The 26,647-nt window shown below is 37.6% G+C and overlaps 2 protein-coding genes across 3 annotated transcripts; one reads left to right on the top strand and one right to left on the bottom strand.

Moving 5' to 3' along the window:
* The first annotated feature begins 10,609 nt into the window (after positions 1-10,609).
* Positions 10,610-14,710, top strand: si:dkey-246e1.3. 2 transcript variants are annotated; one of them, XM_041261431.1, is made up of 3 exons: positions 10,610-10,773; positions 12,115-12,175; positions 12,680-14,710. In XM_041261431.1, exons 1-3 carry the CDS (start codon positions 10,677-10,679, stop codon positions 13,002-13,004), a joined length of 483 nt encoding a protein of 160 aa, XP_041117365.1. In that variant the 5' UTR covers positions 10,610-10,676; the 3' UTR covers positions 13,005-14,710. The 2 variants fall into 2 exon arrangements, with proteins under 2 accessions (XP_041117365.1, XP_041117364.1); XM_041261430.1 differs by having other exon boundaries at positions 10,618-10,773; positions 12,079-12,175.
* A 264-nt stretch (positions 14,711-14,974) lies between these two features.
* LOC121321582 (xaa-Pro aminopeptidase 1-like) lies at positions 14,975-25,313 on the bottom strand. Its single transcript, XM_041260587.1, has 20 exons — positions 25,227-25,313; positions 24,854-24,978; positions 23,697-23,760; positions 23,159-23,263; positions 22,878-22,970; positions 22,256-22,399; positions 21,852-21,947; positions 21,195-21,276; positions 19,199-19,409; positions 18,783-18,872; positions 18,627-18,677; positions 18,273-18,331; positions 18,097-18,174; positions 17,934-18,005; positions 17,670-17,730; positions 17,398-17,467; positions 16,760-16,933; positions 16,328-16,404; positions 16,084-16,182; positions 14,975-15,764 (listed from the first exon to the last, which is right to left on the bottom strand). The coding sequence occupies exons 1-20, from the start codon at positions 25,237-25,239 to the stop codon at positions 15,645-15,647; spliced, it is 1,884 nt and encodes a 627-aa protein (XP_041116521.1). The 5' UTR covers positions 25,240-25,313; the 3' UTR covers positions 14,975-15,644.
* Between the last annotated feature and the right edge of the window lie 1,334 nt (positions 25,314-26,647).

Here is a 26,647-nt window from a genome sequence, read left to right as displayed (position 1 = left end):
TTACAGTTTTGGCCAATTTGTAAACTATCTGCAGTGAACTGATCTGCAATGTTAAAAAATACAAACAAAAAAATAATAACTTTAGGAATTGCAAAGACTAAAAACCTATTTCTTCCAATAAACATGCAATGTTAAAAGTCAGCTACTAAGGCAGACTTATTGTCACAAGTGCTTCTGTAAAACAACTACACTTGGTAAATATACAGTATTTTAAGTTTTTAATTGTTTCCAAAGTACAAAACTACTTAGTTACTCATGTCAACTTAAATTGAACACTCTGTTTTGAGTATTAATCGTGATTTACTCAATGTAAGTAATCAACCTTTGAACATCAGACCTGTCCTGTAAAATCAATTAGATGGTAATGTTTTAATTCTTTTGACTTTGGCAGCATTATTTATTAGTGTTTTGGGTCACTGCTTGTAGAACCAGCTTTGAGAGCAGGGGCGTGCTTACAAGGCAGAACTGTAGATTATGAAGACAGCTGTTTGATAACACTGCAAATAGAAAAACAAACAAAAACAATACATACATCGCTTGAAGCAAACCAGTACTGGACAGGAAATGGGTGATTAATGCTATTGAATCAGACAAAAACAACAGCAGCAATCAATCAATCAATCAGAAAATAACTATTCATCAGCAGTTATCAATCAATCAATCAAAAAATAATTATTAATCAGAAGTCATCAATCAATCAATAAATCAATCAATCAGAAAAAAAATTATTCTGATTTTTAGTTAATAGTTAATAACTTTTATAAATATTTATTTGTAATAAACTAAACAGAGATGTCTACATGTGGCATCCCAAAGAAACTAAAGCTACAGTGCAGTCCTTGAAAATGTGCAGATCCCAAATCAACCCTAACCCTAACCCTAACCCTAACCCTAACCCTAGCCCTAGCCCTAGCCTAAAGCTACAGTGCAGTCCTTGAAAATGTGCAGTTCCCAAATCAACCTTAACTCTAACCATAACCCTAACCATAACACTAACACTAACCTTAGCCCTAACCCTAACCCTAACCCTAACCCTAACCCTAATCCTAACCATAACCCTAACCCAAACCCTAACCCTAACCCTAACCCTAACCCTAACCCTAACCCTAACACTAACCTTAGCCCTAACCCTAACCCTAACCCTAACCCTAACCCTAACCCTAACCCTAACCCTAACCCTAACCCTAACCTTAACCCTAATCCTAGCCCTAGCCCTAGCACTAGCCCTAGCCCTAGCCTAAAACTATAGTGCAATACTTGAAAAATCTGCAGATCCCAAATCAACCTTAACCCTAACCATAACCCTAACCATAACCATAACACTAACACTAACCTTAGCCCTAACCCTAACCCTAACCCTAACCCTAACCCTAGCCCTAGCCTAAAACTACAGTGCAGTACTTGAAAAATTTGCAGATCCCAAATTAAAACAAAAGAAAATTACGAGACCACAGCAAGTTATTATTGAACAGCATGCATTGCCATGCTGTGAGAACAGTTCCTGTTTCAGATGGAAGTAGAACGTTTTTAGCAAGTTATCATGTAAAAGGCAGATTTTTTATTTCTCTTCTAAGAGGAGCTGTGGAGGAGATCAAAGTAAGACTGTTTCAGAACCCATAAGTTTTTAATGTTTATTCTGGACATTGATATATATACACACACACACACACACACACACACACACACACACACACACACACACACACACACATATATGTTTTTTAGATTTGTGGTTTAGATATAATGCTCATTATATAGTACTAATTTCAGAACATCATCAAAAGCAATATCACAATAATTTATCAAACAAAACTATCTGAGTATCTGGTAAGACATCTTACAACTGAAGCACATAATTGACAAACAGAACAGTACAATGGGTCAAATCCTGACTATATGAAACAAAGCTGAATCAAAGATCCCTGAGACTGTGGTTAAAGTGAAATCTGTAAATGCCTGTCCAAATGATTTTATTTTATTTTTTCAGTGAATTGCTGATACGCTCAGGTAAATACATGCAGGCGATGCGGGGTCATCTTTAAAAAGAGACATTTCTTTCTAATTTTGATGAAATGCCAGGATAGTAATGTAAAACAGTCAGTCAGTCGTTTATTGCTTTCTTGAAGAAATTAAGTGTTATGAATGTGAATTATGAAACTCATAACATTTACATAAATGATAATTACTGAAACATTCATATAGAAGCTATGCTGTTCGATGAAAGAAATTAAAAAATTGCAAAATAAGTCTTTCTTACACTTGAAATTACATGAAACGCCAAAGGAGGTTGTCTATGTAACAGAATGTGGAAATAAATGACAGACGAGAGAGTGGTGGGGTTTTCTAATGGAGTGTGGAGACAAAAAGAAAGGGGTCTGGTTTGTAATTCCACTAGCAATAGACAGAAAACATGTTCTACACTACATAAGGAGAGATTCACATGAACAGACCTTAACTTTAACATATTGTGTACTACTATTGAAAGAAAAATTGGTGATTTTACTGGTTTTAGTTAATATTATTTATCTGTATCTGTTAATGGTAGAGGTGTGCTAGCAACATGCATAATGTATTTTTGGTTTTCAATGGGACTTGTGGTTTAACACTTCTACCTTGTAACTGCTCAGAAGTGACTTCTATTATTAAAAATGCTTGTAATGCAGTACTGTACATTGTGAAGACTGCTGTTTGATAGCACTGCAAATAGAAAAAAAAAATTAAAAATACATACATCATTTGAAGCAAACCAGTGCTTGGCAGGAAATGGGTGATTAATGCTATTGAATCAGACAAAAACATCAGCAGCAATCAATCAATCATAAAATAATTATTCATCGGCAGTCATCAATCAATCAATCAATCAATCAATCATAAAATAATTATTCATCAGCAGTCATCAATCAATCAATCAATCAATCAATCAAAATAAGTATTCATCAGCAGTCATCAATCAATCAATCAATCAAAGGCTAGTAAACGAGGAAGTTGTATTGAGCCTTTCCTTGCGTTAAAAGCCACAGATCCTACGGGGTTCAGTCACAAACTATAACTTCTTCATGAGCCCCATTCCTCTTCAATGACTAGAGCTTCTGTTCTTCGGGTTTTAGTAATTGTATTTCTCGGTGCTTATTTTTAGATATTTTTGAGTTTTTTTGTACAATAGTTTTTTTTTTCAGGGCTTTTGTTTTTGATATACTGCATGAAATTTGTGTTTTCGGTTACTTTCCAAAATGCTTGAGCGTTTTTTTTTCCTGTCAAAATATGTATAATAGTAACTCGACAGTACTTGCACGCTTAAGTTGTACCTTCTTTCCTTTGCTGTCTTCCACAACGAAATCACTATGGTCACGGGCACATTCTCCTGGGGTTTTTGTGCGGAGGCATTTTTGTACATTTCGCAGCAATTCTGTTTTAAATCCTCCTTATCTTAACTGTAATACAGCTTTAAATCCCGCTAACAAGCCTCCGTTCCTGATTGGAATCTCATTTGGAATCTTGCAGACGGATTCTAAAATAGAAATGCAGGAATGTGCTGTCACTCAGTAGTCGGGGTGGGTTCAAAGTATTCAGTACGAATCAATGATAGATGCAAGTCAGGAAGGTGAGACATTGCACAGCAGCATTCGGAAATGTATTTATTATTATTTTTGTAGTAGGTTTTATTTTTTAATAGAAAAAGGGTAAAGTCAACGTGAATTGATTAGCCATTTCCACAGTTTTTTCTGGTGCTTTCTGGTGTTTATTGACTATCAACCAATTTAATTTAATTTGAATCAGGGGTGTTTTATTGGGTTATATTGGTTAAAACCAAAAATCAGAAGCCCTATCTATGACCTGTACTGTAGCTAGCCTGTCTGGAACTTGTAGAGTGGAAATGTATTGGTAATCATATTAGAGAAAAATGTATTGGTCAGGTTAAAAGGTACATCAGCACTACATGAAAAATAAAATGTAAACTATCCCACCTTGCTGTTCCGAATGTATTTGGTCATTGTATAATAATCCATATGCTCCCAAACATCTGCATAATGCCACACTGCTATGTCCAAAATCACTGTTCTCAAGCATCTCTTCTGAGTCAGAAAACATGACTTCTGTATGTACCCTCACATGTGCTCTGAAACGTAGCGGCGCAGGCCCAATGAAACATTGTATAAGCTATATTAAATGCACTAATTACCTTTAATCTGTTCTAGAACATAGAGAAAGACTGGCCTGCCATTGCCCAGTATAGTATGCACAGTAGGGGACAGACTTCATTTCTCCTAATGCTTGTGGGGAGTGGTTGCTCAGTGTAGATAAGAAGGTAGCGCACACCGTGAGATGCGTTGCGTTTATTATCACAGTGGGCATGCAGAGGCAACAAAAAGGAAAGCTGCCTGCCTGACGTGAATGAATAAAAAAAGGATGCACTTCTACAAAAAAGAAAATGCTGACAGATTTCTTTTGCACCTGCTGCTCATTGGCTGGGAGTAATATCACACTTTATACTTTTATACTGAAGATAACAAAAAAAAGAAATCCTGCAGCATAAAGCTGAAATAAAGGAAAAACATTTTCCAAAATTAAATAAACATATCTGTGTCTGATTATTCCTGTCAGCTGGGCATGGAGTGACTTAGTTAAAGCAATAAAATATTCAGAATCGATTTCTGTGTTTGTTTTGCATGATTGATGCTGGGATGCAGGGCCACTGCTGAGATTGTGAATCCTTTCCATAAAGCTGTCACTTGCATTACAATGGCCATGCAAATATTGAAATAGTCACAGACTTTGTTTTTAGTGACCTAACTGGAATTACTCTTTCTCTTTACTAAATAAAGCTAGTCTGTCACAGAGGGACTCAGTTGTGCACTAATGCATTGAAATACTGGCTGTGGCCACTTCATTAGTAACGATTAGCATGCACATGCACGCATGCACACAAGCATGCACACACACACACACACACCAGGCTTCACATCATGAGGAGATGTTACACAATGAAACTGAACGAATTTGCTGTATGTCCCCTGTGATTGACTGTCTTGTTATAGCCTAGAATACTTAGTTATTAGTTTGAATGCAAGATTATTCAAAGAAAAGAGAGCTTTATCAGTCTGCGGACAGGTTGTGCATCCCCCTGCAAATAATTAACCCTTTCAGGCTTGTCTAGTCCAATGAGAGTAGTCTTGGTAGGCCCTGCTGGTCCTTTAAACCCCAGTGACAGGGGTTATGGCTGCAGTTTTCCTTGTTCTTTGTGTCCCAGCCCTGTAATGTATATCACAATAACTATCAGAGACTGGGAAGCATTGCTTCAAATTGTCATTCACGATTGACCATTTATAAGGTAGCAACATGTTTTTAGAACTCACAAATTCAAAAGAGATCTGGCCCACAACAACCTGCTCTAGTGGGCCAGATCTTCTCAGACTGGTCTCCCATCAGTTTCTCTGAAACAGAACCTGCCTCTGCAGTTTCCACAACATTCTTTGTAACTTTCCGGAACATTTGCAACAGGCACATTTTAATAGGCTTTATCCCAACGTCTCTTAAAATATACATTCATTTCATTTCACAGCAGCAGAGAGACAAGGAAATTTAATTGGGAGTTGCTGAGGCTGCAAGGGCTCATAGCTCTCATTGACTTGAGCGTAACATTTGAAGAGTCTATTCCACTGGCAGCGCAGCCAATTATCTCCATACCTATAGCCTATTTTGAACCAGACACTACTTGATGTCTTTAAGGCAACATGTTTGATCTGATTAATCCACTCTATACGAACTCTCCCATAACCATCCACAAAGGTGATCTCAAAGGAACTCAGAAAATACATTTTTGAGCATATTAAATTGACCGGCATATATCACAAACAGAAATCATGTTTTGCCTCCAACAAAATGTCCTGTAATGTGGGACGCTGCACCTTTGAACAATCCTGGTTACCATTTGAGCAAATGAGTTGATCTTTATTAAATCTGCATCCAGTTCAGCATCTCCAATAGCGTTGACAGACTTTACTGGTTTACAATCAGCTTTGTAGCAGCCAACTTTGCAAGCAATGTTGCACTATTTGTTTTTGTTTTAACTAAAATCCTTTTACACTGCAAACATTTAAAGCAAAATTTGCCAAGGATACACATAAAATTGTTACTTTCTTTTTTTTCAGTAACTGCTGATTTCTCAGTAGATAATTTTTTTTTTTTTTTTTTTTTTTTTTTTTTAATATATATAATGAGCTGACTTCTTTTGTTAAACAATTTTAGAAGTGTGTAGGTGCAAAAAAAAACATATCTAGAGTACTATATAGTCCATAATAAAAATGAACACGTTGTGAAATCAGTGCTATCTATGCATGATAAAAAGAATAGTTTAGGAAAATACCTACTGTGTTTGGTGATAAAAATTGTCCTGTAACTGTGTAGAGATACAAACTGACAGCTTTTGATACCTCAGCTCTAACCATAAACTAACTACATTGTTGCCTTACTATGGGCGTACCATAGTTTGACATTCACTGGAAATGTACAAATTTCACAAAGTGCTGCCCCTGCACTACGAATTTTAAATTGCACCGGATGCAGATGCAAATTACTGGCACCAATAGGTTGTCACATTTTCACATCTTTAAACACCAGAATAAAAAAAAAGCTAATTAATTCTATACTATATATGCAAAGCAACCACTCATTTACAATAGAACTGACATAATATTCTAAACATTTACAAACCATCCAAGCAGTAATCCGTGGCCAAGTTCTATCCATTTCTATACGTGGACTTTCTAAGGGGTCATCAATGTGTTAAATGCCTTGAAGGAGGGGTATTATACTGCTATAGAATTAGGAACTGCACCATTCCTTTGTATACCTGTTTATATATATATATATATATATATATATATATATATATATATATATATATATATATATATATATATATATATATATAAAACAGGGTTACACAAATAAGTTTTTGCTCTAAAGAGTTGGCTCTGAATATATATTACTGTGTTTGGAAGAGTTTTAATGAAATGGTGATCAGATTGTAGTAGTCAACTAGATGCTCTATAGGCTTATTGAAAATAAACCGAATCAAAGGTGGGTCCCAGATATAGACATCTTATTGCAGCTTCATATAAGGCATTATTGTTACAAGCCTGTGGGATGAAATGTGAGGAGGGATTTGAAGAGATGTTAAAGCAGAATCTTTAGTAATCTAATTATGTGCCTCTCCTGTTGTATATCCTGAAGAGAGCACCTGATGTCCTAATGTTGTTACAACAGGATTTGATTATTCAGGCTTTCCACCCGCACACTGAAATATAACACAGCAACCTGTGCACCTGTCCATTTGGGTTTGATAGTGTTTTTCTTTCTTAACAGACTGTTTGTAGTCCCAAGGCTCATGCTAATGCATTCCCATTAAATCATAACTCAGCTGATTCCATCTGGATAATAAAGCATAGTCTGTATGAGCAAGCCGAGGAAACAGGGCTGATTGGAGCTGCACATCCAAATATTACATTTCCTAGCATGTCTTGAACAGGGGTGTAGTCCTAAATCTGAACACTGCTAAAAGATAGATTTCATTAAACAGCAATCATTATGCAAATTGCCATTTTATTTTTATACTGAACATCTAGCAACACATATAAAATGTAATGCTGTGCATTTATCTCATTTCTACAAGTATTTCCACAAAGTGTTACTGGAATGGCTTTCTGATAACACGAGATCAGAGCAACAGGTGTGCCTACAGAACCAGGCAGTAATGGGTTCCACTCACACTGAAAAAGTTGCTGGAAAAGCCAGTCACATAAACCCATCAAAGGCTCTTAGGTAGGATCATTATTTTTAAAGAATGAGTTCTGTGCAATTTGGCGCTTGTCAAGCAATAGCAGATCAGGTGCCGGTTAATGTCACAGAATAGAGGACGTCACTCTACACTGCGGTTCTGAATAACTAAAGGCCTGATAAAAAATGACACATTTCAGATAAGCGTTGCCTCTAGAACCTTCCTCCGCGCTGCTTATGCAATTCTATTGTTGCTTCCAATCAGGTTTGTGTTTTCCATAAACTGCAGTCAAGGGTGACAAACTCAGTACTGTAAAGCTCATATCCCACACATCTTATTACACTCTACTGAATAGAACACTTTTGTTGCTAGTTAGTGGGCATTCTACTGAATACAGATTTTTGAGAAGAGGCATTCCTAAATCAAGAGTCAATGCTGCCACCATGTGGCAGCTAGTCGTAATTCTATGAGTTTAATATCAAAGAACTTCTGAAATGATCTTAACTTGAATAAATACTACTTGCAGTTACACAGACTTCTTCCAATTGCTTTTCAAATACATTTCTACAGTAGGTGTTTTAATCCAAGGTGAATATAAAGCAAGTCCTTTGATTGTGACCCCTAGTGCAGTACTAAATACAAAACTGACACTGAACGGTGTTAACTTGCATCAAAAGGTTTTGTCCAAGAGTCAATAATTAATATAAGTAATGTTATCAGTAATTTCCAAGTATAGCTGCAGCTAAATACATATGTGTCTCCCCCTCATAAAAACATTAAATGTCCTATTCAATAAAAAAAAAAAAATGTATAGTATTTGTTAACATTGGTCCTAAAATCGACTTTCTGTCGATAAAATTGTGTTTTCTGTGAATTGTGATGAAGCTCAGCATAAAATATATGCTCACTTATAAAAAGCTTGGGTTTTCTCTCCAGAGCCAGTGCAAGGCTTCAAGCCAAGCTGTTTTGCAGTTGCCCCCCAGTGGGAGAGTGATATTGCAGGTACAGACTGTGAGGACAGGGCTCCAGTGAATGCTTTGGTTCCAGCACTGTCATCTTGTTCTGGAACGAGTTCAGATAAACCAAACAAACAGATGTACTTGCTGCTCTGCATATGGTCAGGGAAAGTCTGAGAGTATGTCAGGTCAAACTGGACAGGGATTCAAGTATAAACAGTCAATATGCCGTTCACATGAAAGAGTGCAATTTGAGGAAGAGGTTTCTAGAGATCCAGGTGAGCTTCAAGAGCTACCCAGATACCAATACTCAGAACAATTTTAATTAAATATTTCATCCCAAATATAATTCAGCACAGTACGGATATGATTTTCAGAACAAAGAGTGGATTTTTGAGGTTGTGTGTACATAAAAGTGATTTTATTTTCAGATCATAAAGATGATTTTAACTGTATTATCCAATATTTACTCACATATGAACTACCAAGTGTTGAAAATTGAGCCCTACAATGTGTGTGTGTGTGTGTGCGTGTGTGTGTGTGTGTGTGTGTGTGTGTGTGTGTGTGTGTGTGTGTGTGTGTGTGTGTGTGTGTGTGTGTGTGTGTGTGTGTGTGTGCGTGTGTGTGTGGTTAACTGTTTATACATTTAAACACAAGACAAAACATGGTTTAAAACACACTCCATGTGTGCGTAAGTATTCAATGAAGCTAATGTATGCACAAGCAGTTACAGTTATGCATACAGTATACATATTAAGACATACTGTATGTGTTGGAAATGCTGTTTTACTACTAAAGGGTGCTCTTTCATAAGAAAGATCAAATGCAAACACAAGCAAATATACTGGTCTCCGGTTTATTGGATAAAGAGGAACTTATATATTGTTTTGCCTTATGTGCAAGCATTGGTCCTTGTTTTACAATGTATTATACAGCACACCTAATGCAAGTGCTGAAAACATTATATTTATGAAGATATGTAGATCAACCTGTCAACGTCATCAGAGATCCTTGCAGCTACAGTATGTGGTCTTAGCCTAGGTCCTTGTTGACAGGTATGCGAATCACAATAGACACTAGTCTTCAGGCCACAACTCAGCAAGGTCATGGGTTCAGGGTAGGTGCTTGAGTCATACAGTTGTATAATAGAAACTCTAGCAATATGACATTCCTTTTTTATTATATTTTGTCCACCATTATCATTTGTCTGAATTTAAATTAATTGTGCAAAATCCCCTCATTGGTGGGATACAAATGACTAGTGTAGGCTATTTTTTTTTTTCCGGCTATTAAATATTCTTTGTTTTTGGCTATTAACTATTCTTATATTAAATACAATGCATTGCTCAATTATATATAAGGCCTGGGGAAAGGGATCTTTAAAAATGATCACTTGTCTGCTTCATTGTTCAAAAAGTTGAGAATGGAGTGTTTGTTGGTCCCTTGTAAGCACTTTCACAGCAGTGCTTTGTCCCCCATAGTGACATGGTAACCAGAAGCAGACAAAACACGCATGCTGCGGCTTCTCGGAATGCTGCCAACCTTCTGTTGATCCTTTTATGATGATTCCGCATGGTATTGGGCAATAAAATATATCCGGAGAGTTTCATGACAAGATAAACTGATCAATCCTTTGGGAATCCATCCAGTTTATTGATATTTCAAAGTTTTAAAGTTTGTACTGTATGCCATGTCATTCTGGTTGCTTTATATGGACTGATTCCTACCAGTGTTATAAGTATTCCAAGCGGCCAACTGGCACCGCTCCCCAAAGATTCAATGAATAAATTGTAAAAGAGGACAAGAGAGGAGAAGGGATGTGAACAACAAAAGAAAGCAGTTTCCTAGGCAACATATGCGGGTAAGTTCAGTCACATGGCTGTGCTGTTGAAACTGCTTGGTTCACATTTATTTGAATTCATTTGGATAATTTCAATGACAACATGAGCGGGAACATCTCTGCTACTGCAAGCGGTTTCAGTTTGAACAAAACCACTGACTTGGGGATAGCTAACAGAGAGCTGAATGATGCTTCCATTGGTAAGTGCATCGTTTATAAAGGAGTCTAACTTGTACAGAGTTACACTCCAATCCCAGTACAGTACAGTGAGCTTATCTAAAATACCCTATATAACTAAAATAATCTGCAAAGATTGCATGTTTTATATTAGTGTATACACTCTACAGTAGGGATAGCAGGCATGCAAGTTATAAAATAAAGGCTTAAATGAAGAAGGACTAATGTAAATCACTTAAATTATTGAAATTTACAAAAATAACCAAATCACACTTCCTTGGAACGATTTAAACATTTGGTATTTAGTATTTTACTGTGACAAATAGCTTGGTTTCTCTCTTTCTTTTTTATAAAGACAATCAGAATAAAAAAGTTAAAGTTGTACACTCTCAAATTTATAAATGTTGTGAAAATAAATATTTTTTTAAATGTCTACATTCAGATATAATTTATAAATCTAGTTACAAGATTTAACATTTAGCTACATATTGAATTAAATATTAAATCTCTTAACAGATTTAACACTTAGCTAAATATTTAACTGGCCTGCTAAATCTGGAGTTTGTACGCAAATGAGCGCTGTCCGCTTTGTGCTTTCACGCGATTTGATTGGCTCTTGTAATGTTAATCTGGGAATATGCAAATTTCAGCATTAAAAGAGCCAATCAAATTACGTGAAAGCACAAAGCAAAAAATAGATGAAATAGAATGCTTCCCATTGGTCGAATAATGATGACTCCAAAGTCAAACATTTTATAAAACATTTTTTATATTTATAACCCTAATCATCTCACTCTGAACACAGTAGGAATGTTTTGTCATACAGTATGCTACTTGTTCTGTTTATACATTATAGTACTATAGCACCAATAACTCCTTATTCGTGCTAACTGTTGATAAATTAGTTTTTTGGTTTTTTTTATTTATTTTATTTTTTTTGCTGTTTAGTGTGAATGGAATGTTATTTATTTGTATATTCATCCCAGCCCTAGTATAATAATATAAGTTAACATATGTGCATTTAACTTGTCAGTTACATAACTTGCTGAATGCACTTTGAGTCCTTGACAGTACAAACACAAAACACTGACCAGTAGAAGATAACAAAACAAGTGCAATGCAAATAAATGCAACTTCCCAGCGTTTTGGTATGTTTTCCATGCCTTTGTCAAGAGAAAGTGTGTTTGAAAACAAACAGAGCTACTTATAGGCTTTTGATGCCATGGGAATTGCATGCGCTTAGTTCTATTTAAATCAATAATTTGTTTTCTATGTAATTTTATACATAGTTAATGATACACATGTATGTGTCATTTCTTTCTTTTCAGAGTTTAAAGCCTTTAACATCGTGATTATCTCTTTAGCCCTGTGTATCCTGACCCTTACTGGTATATTCTGCAGCTTTTCCTACCACAACAGAAGGAGGTGAGATGCAGTTTACTAATCTGTGTTCATTGATACATTTACAGTGAAAAATGACTGGAAATGTTGTCCTAAGCCTTAGTTATCTGCTTCATTGGGAGTTTGTTGCCTTCAGTTCTGGGTTAAGCCTGTATGAAATGAATGACACAATTACAATATAAATACAATATCTATAATCTGCTGTTTTGTTTTATTAATGTTTTTTTTCAGTTGGTGATTATCTTTTGTCTGTAAAGGCTAGTCTGATATTTTCCTGAAAAACAATTTGTTTATTTTAGATACAGTTACATTAGATGTGCCATTTTGTCCTTATTTATAACAACCAAAGTTGGGAGAGAGTGTTCATCATCATTAACAGAGACGTACCCAAAAAAGGAATAAAACAATGATTGTTTTCTTACTTTGCATTCTCTTTTATGTCACCCAGTCCTTTGAAGACATTGGTTAAGGAGCTGAATAGATTTATTTTAAGAAACACTAATTGAGTTCTTCATCATCACTTCACAGGCAATTCAGACAGGCCAGGGTGTACGAGAACACTGTCGCCCATGAGAAAGGACAGATCCCGGTGCATATCAAAGGGGTGAAGAGGACCCACAGCTTTCACAATCCATTACCCTTAATGAGAAAGCAGGATACTTACAAGGACAGTTCACAGATTTACTTCATCTACAGCAACCCCATTGCAGTTGCTGAGGAGGATAGCAACGTGATGCTGGAGGAAGATCAGATCCCATTTCAGAATATGATGTTACACGGTGATAAACTCAGTGATACTGAACAGCTGGGGGGTGTTATCCAGGACCCATCCACATTTTACATGCAACTCTAAAAGGGGAAGTGTGGGGAAGCTTACATCTCTATAATATTAGGAGGAGATGAGTTTCCAGTCCCTTGACTAGCAATGAATTTAACACTTTTAAAACCAAGTTTTAAAAAATGTATTAAAATTGGGGGTTTGAGCTACTGTTCAATTATAACTTTAAAATGTGTGTCTTATTAGACAAAAATACAATCTACTGCAAGTATTTTAAAATGAAGACTACAGCAGGTGTTGTTACTGAGGAAGTAAGTATTGTAAATATGGCAGGTAGAGATTTGGCCAGATTTTTTTATTCTGTGAGAACTAAATACAAAATGACATAAATAAAAAATGATTCATGTATAACAGCTTTAAGTTATGACACATTAAACATCAGCTTGTGTCCTGCTGTTTATTATTTATTTCAACATTATCTTGACTCTCATTATTTTATTAATTAAATGTTAACGCAGCTAACAAAAATAATAATAATCCATGTTGTATTAGGTATTATTGCATTAGCTCGACACATGTGAAAAGACAGAAAAAGTGGAGTGATTTATAATTAAAAGATTAAATGAAAAATAGATCTGCATGAATTCTTCTTATTGTAATCCCTACATCTAAATCTAACCACTATTGATATTCGGAGAGAGACGTCCTGGTGAATCTGCTCCTCGATCTTGGTAGACTGGCCATCTACAAGACTGGGAAGTGCAAGATCACCAGGGAGAGTCTCTTTGACTGAGGAGCCATGCTCAGAGACCTGGTCCGGTACCAGGTTATTTTAGAGCACTCCCACGAGGAGTCCACTAGTGACATGATGGATTTTGTCAACCAGTAGTCTCTAAATAGCGTGCTCTGCACGGTTTATTTTGGTTCCCTCATTTATTTGTCCTTTTGACTGTTTTTTTTTTTTGTTAAATTTAGTTAATTACCCATTTTTGTAAGCACCCCCTTTTTGAGGGTGCTAAATAGAATGTTTTTCTCCAGATGTCACTCAGTTAAATAGGACTGATATTTTAACCTAATTCATTGTGAATCAGGTTTGTCTGAAAAAAGATTTTTTTTTTTCAAGCCTGCTGGTTAAACCAGGAAGCAACCTTGGCAAAGTTCCAAAGAGGTTTGCCCAATCCCCATGTGAAAGCTCACGAGACCCAGCACACATATAAAGGACATGCGAGATTAGGTACATGCAACATGCACTCTGTACCATGCTCATGAGGCCACAACAGCTCTATATAGCAGGACAAAGTCCTGTCCAGAGACAAATCAGTGTGCCCGTTTGCAAAAGGGTCATGCTAAATGTCTAGAGGGACTTTTATTTAGAAAGAAGAGCAATGAGATAAGGAGAGATTGCATCAGTAGCAATTCCAAAAATATATTCACAATGTCACTACTCTTAAGCATGTTAAATGTTAAAATATTCCATATTCTACACTCCCAGATTCTCTTAACAATGTAGACTGGGAATACGGGAAAGGCCCCCAAACCTCTTCAACCTGGTGTTTAAAGCAAATACATTTTTTTCTGATTTGAGCTCAGAGTCTCTGATTGGTTTTATAGAAAACAGAACTGAAGTAATTGTTATCCCTGAGGGTCTCTTAAACTGAGTGTAGTAGAGGCTCTGAGCTCTGTGAACAATTTAATCAGGGAGCTCCTTTTAGAATTACTATACTTGAAAATCTACATATGTTTAAATTTGTATTTGTCTGTGTTGCAAATAACTGTTTCCTTCCGATATTAAATCGCATCCCAGCATCTATATTTTATAATGTCAATGATTAACAAAATCATAATTTTTTTTTTTAAGATATGAGAATCAACACATTATATTTTAAACATTTGTTATTATTATATCAACCTGTTGTTTTAAAATAAACGTTTAGTTAGAAGTTAGTGTTCTTTTCTTCTTCATGCATCTGTGAGTATAAATAATTATTGTGATTCTGAACTCCATTGTAGATTTCAATAAAGATATTTTATTCAATACAGTCGAACAGTTGGGTATTCCATTTTCCCTAAGCACAAGTCAAAACAGAATCAACAAGCCAACACAATGTGGGGATTTAATACAGCTTCTCTTAGACAGCACCCGTTATTCCTCAACCTATGAGAATATCACTGACCAAGTGGGTCCACTGTCATTTTATTACCTGAAGGGATTATAACATCAAAGCCTGCTTGATGTTCCACTCGGGAAACCCTGATGTTATAAAGATAAGGAAGGCAGGAGATTGTTTCAGCTTTCGAAGGTTTTAGCCCCCAAAATGTTCTCTCTGGCAAAACACAGGGTCCCTTTTAAATTGCCATTTGGGGCACTTCAAAAGCTTTCCCCTTACCATCTGTCTACCTGCTCCAGTAATTAATATTAAACCCAAACTGACTTTTACTAACTAACTAAATTAACCCAAACACTAGCAATGTCAAACTAAACAGTACTGAACAGTTGCTCTTTTAAACTATAATTTCTTAAAGTGCATATTTCTCCAACAAAACCGTATAAATCTGTATGCATTTTTTTTTTTTTTTATAAAATAAGCAAAAATTGTGGAAACTTTAGCCATCATCGTCACAAGATTTTTAAACTGTCACTTTTTTTATAAGATAAAGGACCTTGTTCCATTCACTGCTCCATGTTAGATTAAACTCTTAAATCGAGCAGTGCAGTTATGCAATGGGCTGAGTTTCCCTGATCAGCCACTGAAGAGCAGCATGCCGACCTTGCCTCTCCAGCTCAGCCCCCACCACCTCTCTGCACTGCTTGTGGTACTCATTCACCCAGTCTCTCTGCACAAAACAACAAGGTGCATCGTCAAGAAAAAACAGCAATGTGTTATGCTTTCACCTCCGGTGCAAGATTAATGTCAATGACCTTCAATGATACAAAGCATACAGGATAATAAATGTCTTGGAGTCTATTACAGGCTGGTACAAGATATTGAGGGGTTAGGATAATGTCACTAATCAGTAAACAAAGAACATGTGCAGGTGAGGGGACTTTGTACAGTACTGTCCAGAACAGCACATTATACATTTGCAACATACAAGCCAGTTAATAGGTGCCGATGTATGTCATATGAATGTTGGGTGGTGAATTTGTTCTTACCTCCTTTTGCGTTAACATGTCAGTATTCATCATTTTTACTTGAATGGGGACAAGAGTAAGTGGTTCAAAAGTCAGGCTGCCTCGGTTCCTGTAGTTGTACTAAACGTAAAAAAAAAAAAAAAAAAGAAAGAAAGAACGAAAATGCACTGTGTAACCAGTGCTTTTGTCAAGCTCAATGTAAACTGTGACTTGGTAATGCTTGGTTTGAAAATGCTCAAGAACATCTACCAGACTGTAAACTCACCTTCGGTTTAGCAGGAACCACAAGTACAACATTTTCAATTCGAATTCCGAAAGACCCATCCTCATAAAATCCAGGTTCTAAAAATATAAAAACCCTTTATTTATACTGCTCTATATATGATGGTAAATGATATAATCATGGTATTTCTCAAGCAGTATGACCCACGGATAGGGCTGGTAAAAACCCCTTTTGCAGTTAAATGCCCTGAGCCACAATACTGGTCCTAATGCTGCTAGGGGGTTTCAGCTGCTTGAACAGATTGATTTGCAGCAGAAATGCAACATTACATTCTATCCTACCCAGAAAAGCAATCAACCCAAAAGGATAAAAGGGGATCCAAACAAACCATAGAAACTAGCTGTGAATGAGGGAATATGTACAGTAGCATTTCAAAGTTAAAACAATAAATGAACAGAAATTAAAATAGTTTACCATCGCTGACAATCATTCCTGCCTCAAGAGGTTCATCAGCAAAGGTTTTGTAGCTGATTCCACAGGGGCCCTCGTGGACGTTCAGAAAGCACCCAACTCCATGTCCCGTCCCATGAAGGTAATCAAGTCCAGACTCCCAGAGAGCAGAGCGGGCAAATGAGTCCAGAAGGTGCCCTACAGATCACAGAGCAGAGAGAATCAACCTACAGTCAAAGTGCTGCACATCAGCACGCAACATCCCTTACAAATACATTGTGTGAAGTTACTGTACCTCTGACATGCTAGGCTGCAATCAGAATGGTCTGTTTTCGCTTGAACCAGACTAAAACTGGGCCTAAATCATTTGCACCTGGATTTGAGAAGTACCAAACTAGAGGTGTGAAGTAAGGAAAAATAACTGGGATCTGAACAACTTGGTTCAATACAATGCTCAGCACGCAATTCACCCCTCTTTGACCTCTTGTTCCCCAGTCACATTTGGCAGTAAATGGCAGGGTACAGTTGGATAAATCATTTGTAACTGTAATACATCGAATCCAATTAAGGAATTGATTACAGCTTGCATAGCATGTTTGGCTATAAGTGGCAACTTCCCCTCATAACACATATTTACCCAGTAGCTCTCTCGGGACAAGTACCTTTGGTTCCATTGGGAAAAACTGCAGAGTTTATAGCTATGTAGCCTTTCAGGACATAGGTGAAGCATTCCTAGGAAGTATACAAAATAAACTGGTTAGTAAAGTCATCAACAAAAAGAGAAACTTCCAAAATGATATCTGAACTTACCAAAAACTGTTCATATTTAAACACACACTGTTCACTTTTTTTTTTATTATGCCACAAGTATGCCATATAAAGACTTGAGGGATTTCTACAAACAGATGTCAAGGTGCTAGGCTCCATTTTGTACCTTTTCATAAGCTGTAGGGGTGCCAAAATGAATTGTCCGGGTTACATCAGTTGTTCCATCCCTGTGAAACAAAGCAGCTTGTATAAACATGATTGAATTTAAAAAGGGTTAGATGTTTAAATGTTAGTGTGCAGTTCAAGGCTAGGTATTTTATTCTATTAATACCGTATGTTTAAAGTTGGACGCATATTTATTTTATCAAAATGTTTTTTCTAGCAATCAACAAATATGTACTGGTAAATGTTAGCTTGTCAATACACTTACTTGAACTGAGCTCCAGAATCTATCAGGTACAATTCATTGAGGCTAAGGGTCCGGTTGGTTTCTGGAAGTGGACTAAGGAAGAAAGCACAGCAGTGCCCATTATACAGTACAGCTGTACCCAACACCATATTCAATTGCATTACATATCTAATTGTTTTGCTACCTGTAATGAATGATAGCTCCATTCGGTCCAACGGCAGAAATTGTGGGAAAACTCAAGCCCACAAAGTCTTTCTGTTGACTGAAAAAAATGTATGAGTTAATGTAAGAGTTTCCTTTTACCCTAAAAATACCCTGAGGGACAGGGGGGGGGTAATCTGATGGTGTTTTCAGACTCACCGGCGAAGTTCTTCAGCTTTGTCAGCACTTAATATTTCTGTCACTGTCCCCTTTGGGACCTTGGAAGAAAAAAATTAATGTTTTTTTAAAAAAGGTTGTCTACTTTAGCTTAAGCTGCTATCAGCAAATGTATTAATCATATGAATGAACAGCCAGCAAATTTGGCCACAGGGGGCGTCACGAATGTCTCACATGGCCAGGTAAGTAAAAGGAGCTGCAGGCAGTTACTACGCTGGACAATGTGTTCCCCTAAAGAACGGGTACGGAAATGGGAGGAATGATGCAGCAGTGTCGTGGGCGTATCAAACTCATTAAAACTCATCTCATTCCTAATGAATAAATAAACAAACATACCTCTTTATCTAACCATGCAAACAGTTCACAGAGCGCAACCGCATCTTTGATCTAAAAATGACATGAATAGAGACATTACATTTGGACTGGCATATAGTCACTTCTTTAATATTGAATACTGCTAAGCATGAGTGGATTCTGCATGGTCTTACTCACATGTGCCCTCCTCATGCCTTCAATTTCAGTGGCATTCTTCACTGCTTTTGTGATGCATATGGGTGTGTATGTAATTGGGGATCTGTGGATCTAAAGGGTAGAAGAAGTAGAGGCAAATTAAAATTTTGATTTTTAATTCAGATTTTACAACGAGTGAAACCTGTTTAGTTAGCGCTTGAAAAGTCAAATCAGTACACATCAAAGCTTTGTCATCAGACAAACGACATGAGAGATTCCGAGACCACACCCACATTAAGTGCATGCTTGTCCATCATATGAAACGTATTGGCTCAAAAATCAATTTTTTGATTTCATTTTATTTTTTTAACTGAGCATGCAACTGATATAGATCACATGACTTGACCATAAGAAACATGGCTGAATTGTTATTGAATTTATTCTGTGGTTCTACACACCTTTGGAATGGCCTCTGTCAGCACAAAGCTGGCTTTGTCACTGATCCACACTTTCTCCTTCGGACCAAGCCCACCACAAATGCCCTGCAGCTCTGTCAAGATCGATTTGTATGGGAGAACTTGGACTTTGAGCTCAGGCTTAAAGGAGGAGTTTAACTGCAGATGTTCCTTCACAGCTGGATCAGCCATACGGTCTCCATCTATGAAAAGCCTGTGAAAGCGGAAAGCACCAATAATAATTATATATTTTAATTCACTGCTGATGGAAGTGAAAAGATCAGTAGAGAAAGAGTGGATCACCTGGTCTTAACCCTTTGAACTATTCGTAACACCATGCAACCTGACAATTCCTTGACTTGATTTCATGACGTCACAGAAAGTTAAAATGACTGGCATTTTTATTTTATGCCCCAATAATTACCATCCCCAAAATATACTGCAAATAGTACTTGTAAAATTACAGTATGCTTACTGAAGATCCTCCGTAGACTATAAGAATTAGCTTCAATAAAAAGACAATTCTCTTACGAAACACACACACACACACACACACACACACACACACACACACACACACACACACACACACACACACACACACACACACACACACACACACACACACACACACACACACACACACACACACACACACACACACACACACACACACACACACACACACACACACACACACACACACACACACACACACAAACACACACACACACACACACACACACACACACACACACACACACACACACACACACACACACACACACACACACACACACACACACACACACACACACACCACACACACACACACACACACACACACACACACACACACACACACACACACACACACACACACACACACACACACACACACACACACACACACACACACACACACACACACACACACACACACACACACACACACACACACACACACACACACACACACACACACACACACACACACACACACACACACACACACACACACACACACACACACACACACACACACACACACACACACACACACACACACGCACGCACGCACGCACACACACACACACACACACACACACACACACACACACACACACACACACACACACACACACACACACACACACACACACACACACACACACACACACACACACACACACACACACACACACACACACACACACACACACACACACACACACACACACACACACACACACACACACACACACACACACACACACACACACACACACACACACACACACACACACACACACACACACACACACACACACACACACACACACACACACACACACACACACACACACACACACACACACACACACACACACACACACACACACACACACACACACACACACACACACACACACACACACACACACACACACACACACACACACACACACACACACACACACACACACACACACACACACACACACACACACACACACACACACACACACACACACACACACACACACACACACACACACACACACACACACACACACACACACACACACACACACACACACACACACACACACACACACACACACACACACACACACACACACACACACACACACACACACACACACACACACACACACGCACGCACGCACACACGCACGCACGCACGCACACACACACACACACACACACACACACACACACACACACACACACACACACACACACACACACACTGTACACCTTTTTCATAACTTTTAAATAATAAAAGTGGTCACTTTTTCAATCCCAATTCAGTTTCTGGCTCCATGCAGGCAAGTGCGATCAAACTGTTCCTCCTCTTACCATTTAGCTCAATCCCCAACCTTCAGGTGAGGTGATAATGAGGAGGCTATGGATGTGCATACAGTAAAAACTAATGATTTCTGTAAAAGCAATAACACCAGCACCAACTATTTACCTGATGGAGCGTCTCCCAATTATGGCATAGGCAAAGAAAACTGGGTTATACTCAATATCTGCGCCACGGAGATTAAAAAGCCCTACAAAAAGAAAACAGAAACAACATTCCAGTATAAGTAGCTGTTTACAAAAGTGAGCGACTCAAGCTCTTTAACCAGGGCTAAATTTCCCCCAAAAGCTCAACTGTTCAGCTTCAAGACCGGGACATTTTGGGAAACAGCATGTACATGCAAAGGGTTTCTCTCTATAAACATCTTCAAATTAATAACATATTCATATTTTGTATTTAAAGAATGCCTCTTTGCAATCAAAGGACACAATAACTAATTAACAAAGCATGAATAGCAAACCTTAGAGGACTAATTAATAAGCAGTTCAGAGCTTCTCGGAGTGCAGCATGAGCAGTATAGAATATTGCATGCACTATATTGCTTCACTCAAGTATTTGTAAGACCATTTGGGAGTGCAAGATAAGTGGGCAACACATCAAGTCTAACTGTTGTTGATCACTAAAATCCTATCACCCCTCTAACCTCAAAAGATCTTTCACTTTTAACATATTTCTTCTTGACCTTTTATATAATATATCTCCTCATCCTCCACCTCTCCTGGTCACACACTGTAGTTCTTATGCCATGCAGCCCCCCTTACTTACATGCAATTTCATCCAATGCTGTGATAACAAACCAGGTGATCTTTCTGTCAGCCATCTTTGTCCGTAACGATGTGATCTTATCCTGCCAAGTCATGCCTAAAAAGAAAACAGTGCATTTTCCCACCAGTTTATAATTCCTCTGTGTACCGAAGTGTGTCTTAAAACAGGCAGATATCGTGGGCTAAACCAGTCAAACATTTCACAGTACTTTGCACTGCATTAACTTTGAAAAGTCTGTAAATATGTACTGACTAAATTGTACATCTGTCTAGGTTTGTATACATTTTACTTCTTTTATTTTTCCGTTGATGCGTTGTTGTTTTGATTTGTGTTTGATAAGACTCAACAAATCCCACAAAATAGGGATGTCACATATTTATCAAACATGAGCAGGTTATATTCACCTGTGTAATTCAGTCCCAGAACTATTAAGGGTGAAATGGGTCGGGCTGATCGATCCGTCCAAAATTGATCAATTAGGTTTTCTTGAACAGGGACAAGAGAGTGCCCAGCACTGGTCAAGGCTTTAGACATGTGTTTCCACTGATCTGCATACAAAAATAATAATAATTAAAAAAAACACTATGTTTAAGCATTTGAACAGAGAGAGAGATTGTCTACCATTGTCCTCATTTGAGGACTGGCTATTTTGTAACTTTTTTGGAGCATTTTTAACTGGCATCTACCTGTTATTTTCATTTTCTCTTTAACTGTATTGCTTTGATAACTTACTCTTAATTTTGTGAATCACAAAATGTAAGTCTAAATGTAAGGTCTCAAATTACATAAATACGGCTTGTGTTTTGATTTTGTTTTTTTAAAGCAATGTATTTGGTATTACAGTAATGAGTTGGTTAAAAAATGGAAACATATTAGATGCATTACAGTCCAAAAAATTCTACAAAAAAAAAGATATTGCTATTGTTTCTTCTTCTGCACTTGTTTACTAGAATCTATCAAATGTGTCACTTCCAGTGGAAAGAGTCTCATGCTAGTGCTGTATTATTTGACCCGTCTTTTACTGACCTGTAGGTATGATCCAGGGATCAACTCCAACCTTTGAACCCTCAGGAAGAACACTTAGCAGCCAATCTTCCTGGGAGGGAGTTTCCTTTAAACCTGCACAAAAAATACCACATCTAACCTTGATTAGAGAATAACAATGAGGCTTTAATAGAAGGACACTTAGAATGATATCCAACTGGAAACTATTCAACAAAGACAAAATATGAACCCAGCCAACCTGAACTATCATGACTAGAAGAAAAACATCTGCTAGATCCTGTTGGAGAGATTTAAAAAATTACCCATCTTCATGAGAGTCCAGTTTTTGTCCATCTGCTGGGCAGCCTGCAGAAAGTAGCGCCCGTCTGTCCACATTGCTGCATGCTTCTCCGTGATAATAGCAGTGCCTGCAAAGAAATATTACAGCTTATTTGATTCAGGCATAAGAACTATAGGTCAGACTACTTGAACTCACCATGACAAATATTAGCTATGAATAAATGTCAATCAATGTACAGTATCTCAATCAGACGTTGTTCTGTCTACACCAGTTCCCATCCACTGGCTTCCTGTTTTGTGTTAAATATCTTCTCTCTAAAACTTATTTTAAACTAGAATATCAGCTACTGAACAAGGAACAAGGTATCACAGCAATCTGTTTTGTTCAAACTATAATCTTTGTTTTTTTTAATGATTAACACTGAATGCTTCGAGAGAAAATCAAATCCATTCAGGCCATCTTCCCAGCATAATAAGAACATCATGATAACTGAACAAAGGAGCGAAGCTGAGATACATTTCTCGACAATGAAGGGTTAACAGCTTCACCAGCTCCGGTACCTGCAGAGCCATTAAATCCAGAGATAAACTCCCGTCTGCAGTCACACGGTGCTATGTATTCACTCTGGAAAACAGAGGAGGGAGAAATATGGAGAGAAAGCACTAATTAGGAGAAGTAAGACCAAGGCAGCCTGTGACAAGCACACTGATTAGCCACTTCCCCTTTCATTAGGAGGACAAATAAGTAGATACACACAGATAAGTACCACTGCTCTTCTCATTAAGGTAAAGGTCAGGCATGCCCATATCTGGAAAATAGATTGCACTGCTAATCACAGGCTGCACAGGGCTATTCTGTATTAATCAGAGATTGTCCTTGCAATAAACTCATTCTGCAGCTTTAGAAATCCATCTTTTAATTGGTGGCAATTAACTAGCGTTTCGAAAGGGGTTTTAAACATTAATTTGTGCTGCGCTCATCCTTGCTTAATTATAAAGGCTTACAACTAGAATTCACCTCTCTTCTGATGGAGAATTACCTCTTTTTATGCCTCATTATAAAAAGCATTACAGAACCTGCTGTGATGTTTATAAGCACACTACTTTATTTTGCTGCAATTGCTGTTGTCCATATCAACATAGTTTTGATACTTTTTTATTTACATATAATAATAGGTAATTAAAATAATGAAATTGTTTTTTTTCAAATCAAGAGATGTTTCTTCTAAACACGCCAATGTGTCCAGCCCGTGCTCCCTCATGCAACAAAGCTGGTGCTCTGACTGAAACTAGTGGCATATTGTGGGAGCAGAAAACAAGCATTGTTGCTGGAGGAAGTGTGATCTGGATACACTGCTATCCTTTTTCTCCTGGGGAACACTCCTAAGTAATCGTTGAGAAACGTATTGCCCAGTTGATTTATGTCCCATGATGTGTAATTAAACATTTTTAAATAAACGCTGCAATATCAACAACAAGGGACATAGAAAAGGTAACGCAATGCTTTTCTTGTAAACTTTGCAGGGTGTTCTGTTCTGCAGAAAATAAATGTTTTTTTTTTTGTCATCGTAAATTATTTTTGTTGTCTTCTGCATACAGTGCCTTAATGAATTCACCTTTACATGAATGAAACATGCTCACACCAAATTACTCTGCTTAATTCAATTGATTTCTAACAGACAAGATAAATGTGGAAACAGCTACAGCAGCTGCAGTACCTGGTGTGCATCCCCTGATGGCACAATGTAAGCCTGTATAGGCTGCGAGATATACTTGCTGTTTTTCATTGCTTGGCGCAACTGCCAAAGCAGCTCAGTGGTGATCTTGGGAGGCATTCCTTTACCTGCATGAATGCAATTTCAAGTGAATTCAAAGAAAACTATTCAATTCTCGAATATGTTTCCTCTAAGGAGGAGTTCATTGAGCCTCCAGTGTATCAGCAACACTGGGATAGTAAACCTGAAATTGTGTTTACTTCTAAAAGTAAAGAAGTAGACCTACTTGTGAATCAATATCAACTGCAGTGTTTTAAACACCATATATAACAACAATCTTAATACGATTTAAAAAAGAGGTGCACAAATTATTTACCTTGACCTTCCATTTCCTTTCGCAGATGGTAAAATAAATGGATTCACAGGTTTTAAAAAGACGTGTGTATGAAAAGGGTGCACCCTGAACTTTGTTCTCATAGTCTAAAGGTGCTCTTGATTGCAAACTGAGTCAGCACTTTTGCTCACAGGCAACTGATACTGTTTATAATCCAGGTCGTGATGACTGCAAATGATAATACACAGCAATGTGTATTGCACTGTAAACAAGGGTAACAGTCCTAAAATAATAAACACATTATTAAACACACACAAGACACACATACGATCACAAGTCCAGAGTGAGTGCTAATATGCAAGTGGTAAAATACAATTTATTTGTGCACAGTGGTGAAGTGTTGTCTGGGTTTGGTGCTGACCTTAAGCAACAGCTCCCGGTACGTGTTAGATGTCTAATAAGAACAAACGAGTACAATTAGACACGACAAACAAAAACAAACAAGTATAATTAGACACGGCAAACAAAGAAAACACTCATGGTATGTTAATAGTTCTCTGTAGCGGTTCAATCTTAACCATAACAAAGGAACAGATCACCTAGCCACATCCCCTTTTGTACCATCAGTCACGCACCCTTGGTTAACGAGTGCAACTGTTTCTCCTCCAATCCGCGGTTGCCACATCACTTCCCTTCTGGGGCAATGACTTGGTGTACCGTAGTTCCGCCCCCTTTCTAGATGGCCGACTTCCACCTTTCCCTAGAATGAACTGCCAGACCATCCAGTCCAGGGTACTATATTCCCTTTACACAGTGCCCTCACAGGTCAGGAGGGATATTTATAACCAAGATTAAGTCTTTCTCTGTCACAGGGTGTTACCCTGCAGAAAAGGGTTCAAGGTGGAATTTAACAGGTATAACTGCAGTGCACAAAAATTAATACTTCTTTTTTTTTTTTTTTTTTACAAAATCCCATCTTCAGCCATGTAGAAATATATATATATATTACACATACACACACACACACACACACACACACACACACACACACACACACACACACACAATGGTCCAGATAAGCTGTGTACTTGTCGTTTTTACACATTAAAAAAATACAAAGTACGCACTAAATTTAACTGTAATGCATAAAAATACGCACAGCAATGTTACTGCACAGCTTGTCTGCCTCCCCTCCCACCTCCCCTAAAACATCCACTGACAACTACCTCTCCCAGAATACCATGTCTTCAGTTACTAGGAAACTGTACATAACAAAAAACAACCCAACAAACAGTATCCAATCTCTGGCTAGCCTTGTTGTCTCGACACTACACAGGATGAAACGTAAAAACCCAGATCCAACAGGAACCATCTTCAGAGGCAACCACTAAAAAAAGGTGCCTCTAATATTAAACAAACTCTTTTATAACGTATTCATGCATTTCCTTATTTTATCTATCTGT

This window comes from Polyodon spathula, chromosome 10, assembly GCF_017654505.1.
Source record: "Polyodon spathula isolate WHYD16114869_AA chromosome 10, ASM1765450v1, whole genome shotgun sequence".
Classification (NCBI taxonomy): Eukaryota; Metazoa; Chordata; class Actinopteri; order Acipenseriformes; family Polyodontidae; genus Polyodon; species Polyodon spathula.
This window is presented reverse-complemented; position numbering and strand designations above follow the sequence as displayed.

What these genes read in the sequence shown, in the direction of transcription:
- si:dkey-246e1.3 (XM_041261430.1), top strand. Translation starts at nt 10,677, where the DNA reads ATGAGCGGGAACATCTCTGCTACTGCAAGCGGTTTCAGTTTGAACAAA. An exon ending in GCTGAATGATGCTTCCATTG is followed by an intron (nt 10,774 to 12,078) that starts GTAAGTGCATCG and finishes CTTTCTTTTCAG; the next exon opens with AGTTTAAAGCCTTTAACATC. An exon ending in TCCTACCACAACAGAAGGAG is followed by an intron (nt 12,176 to 12,679) that starts GTGAGATGCAGT and finishes ATCACTTCACAG; the next exon opens with GCAATTCAGACAGGCCAGGG.
- LOC121321582 (XM_041260587.1), bottom strand. An exon ending in CTGGACTCTCATGAAGATGG is followed by an intron (nt 22,971 to 23,158) that starts GTAATTTTTTAA and finishes TTTTTTGTGCAG; the next exon opens with GTTTAAAGGAAACTCCCTCC. An exon ending in TGACAGAGGCCATTCCAAAG is followed by an intron (nt 18,873 to 19,198) that starts GTGTGTAGAACC and finishes TCTACCCTTTAG; the next exon opens with ATCCACAGATCCCCAATTAC.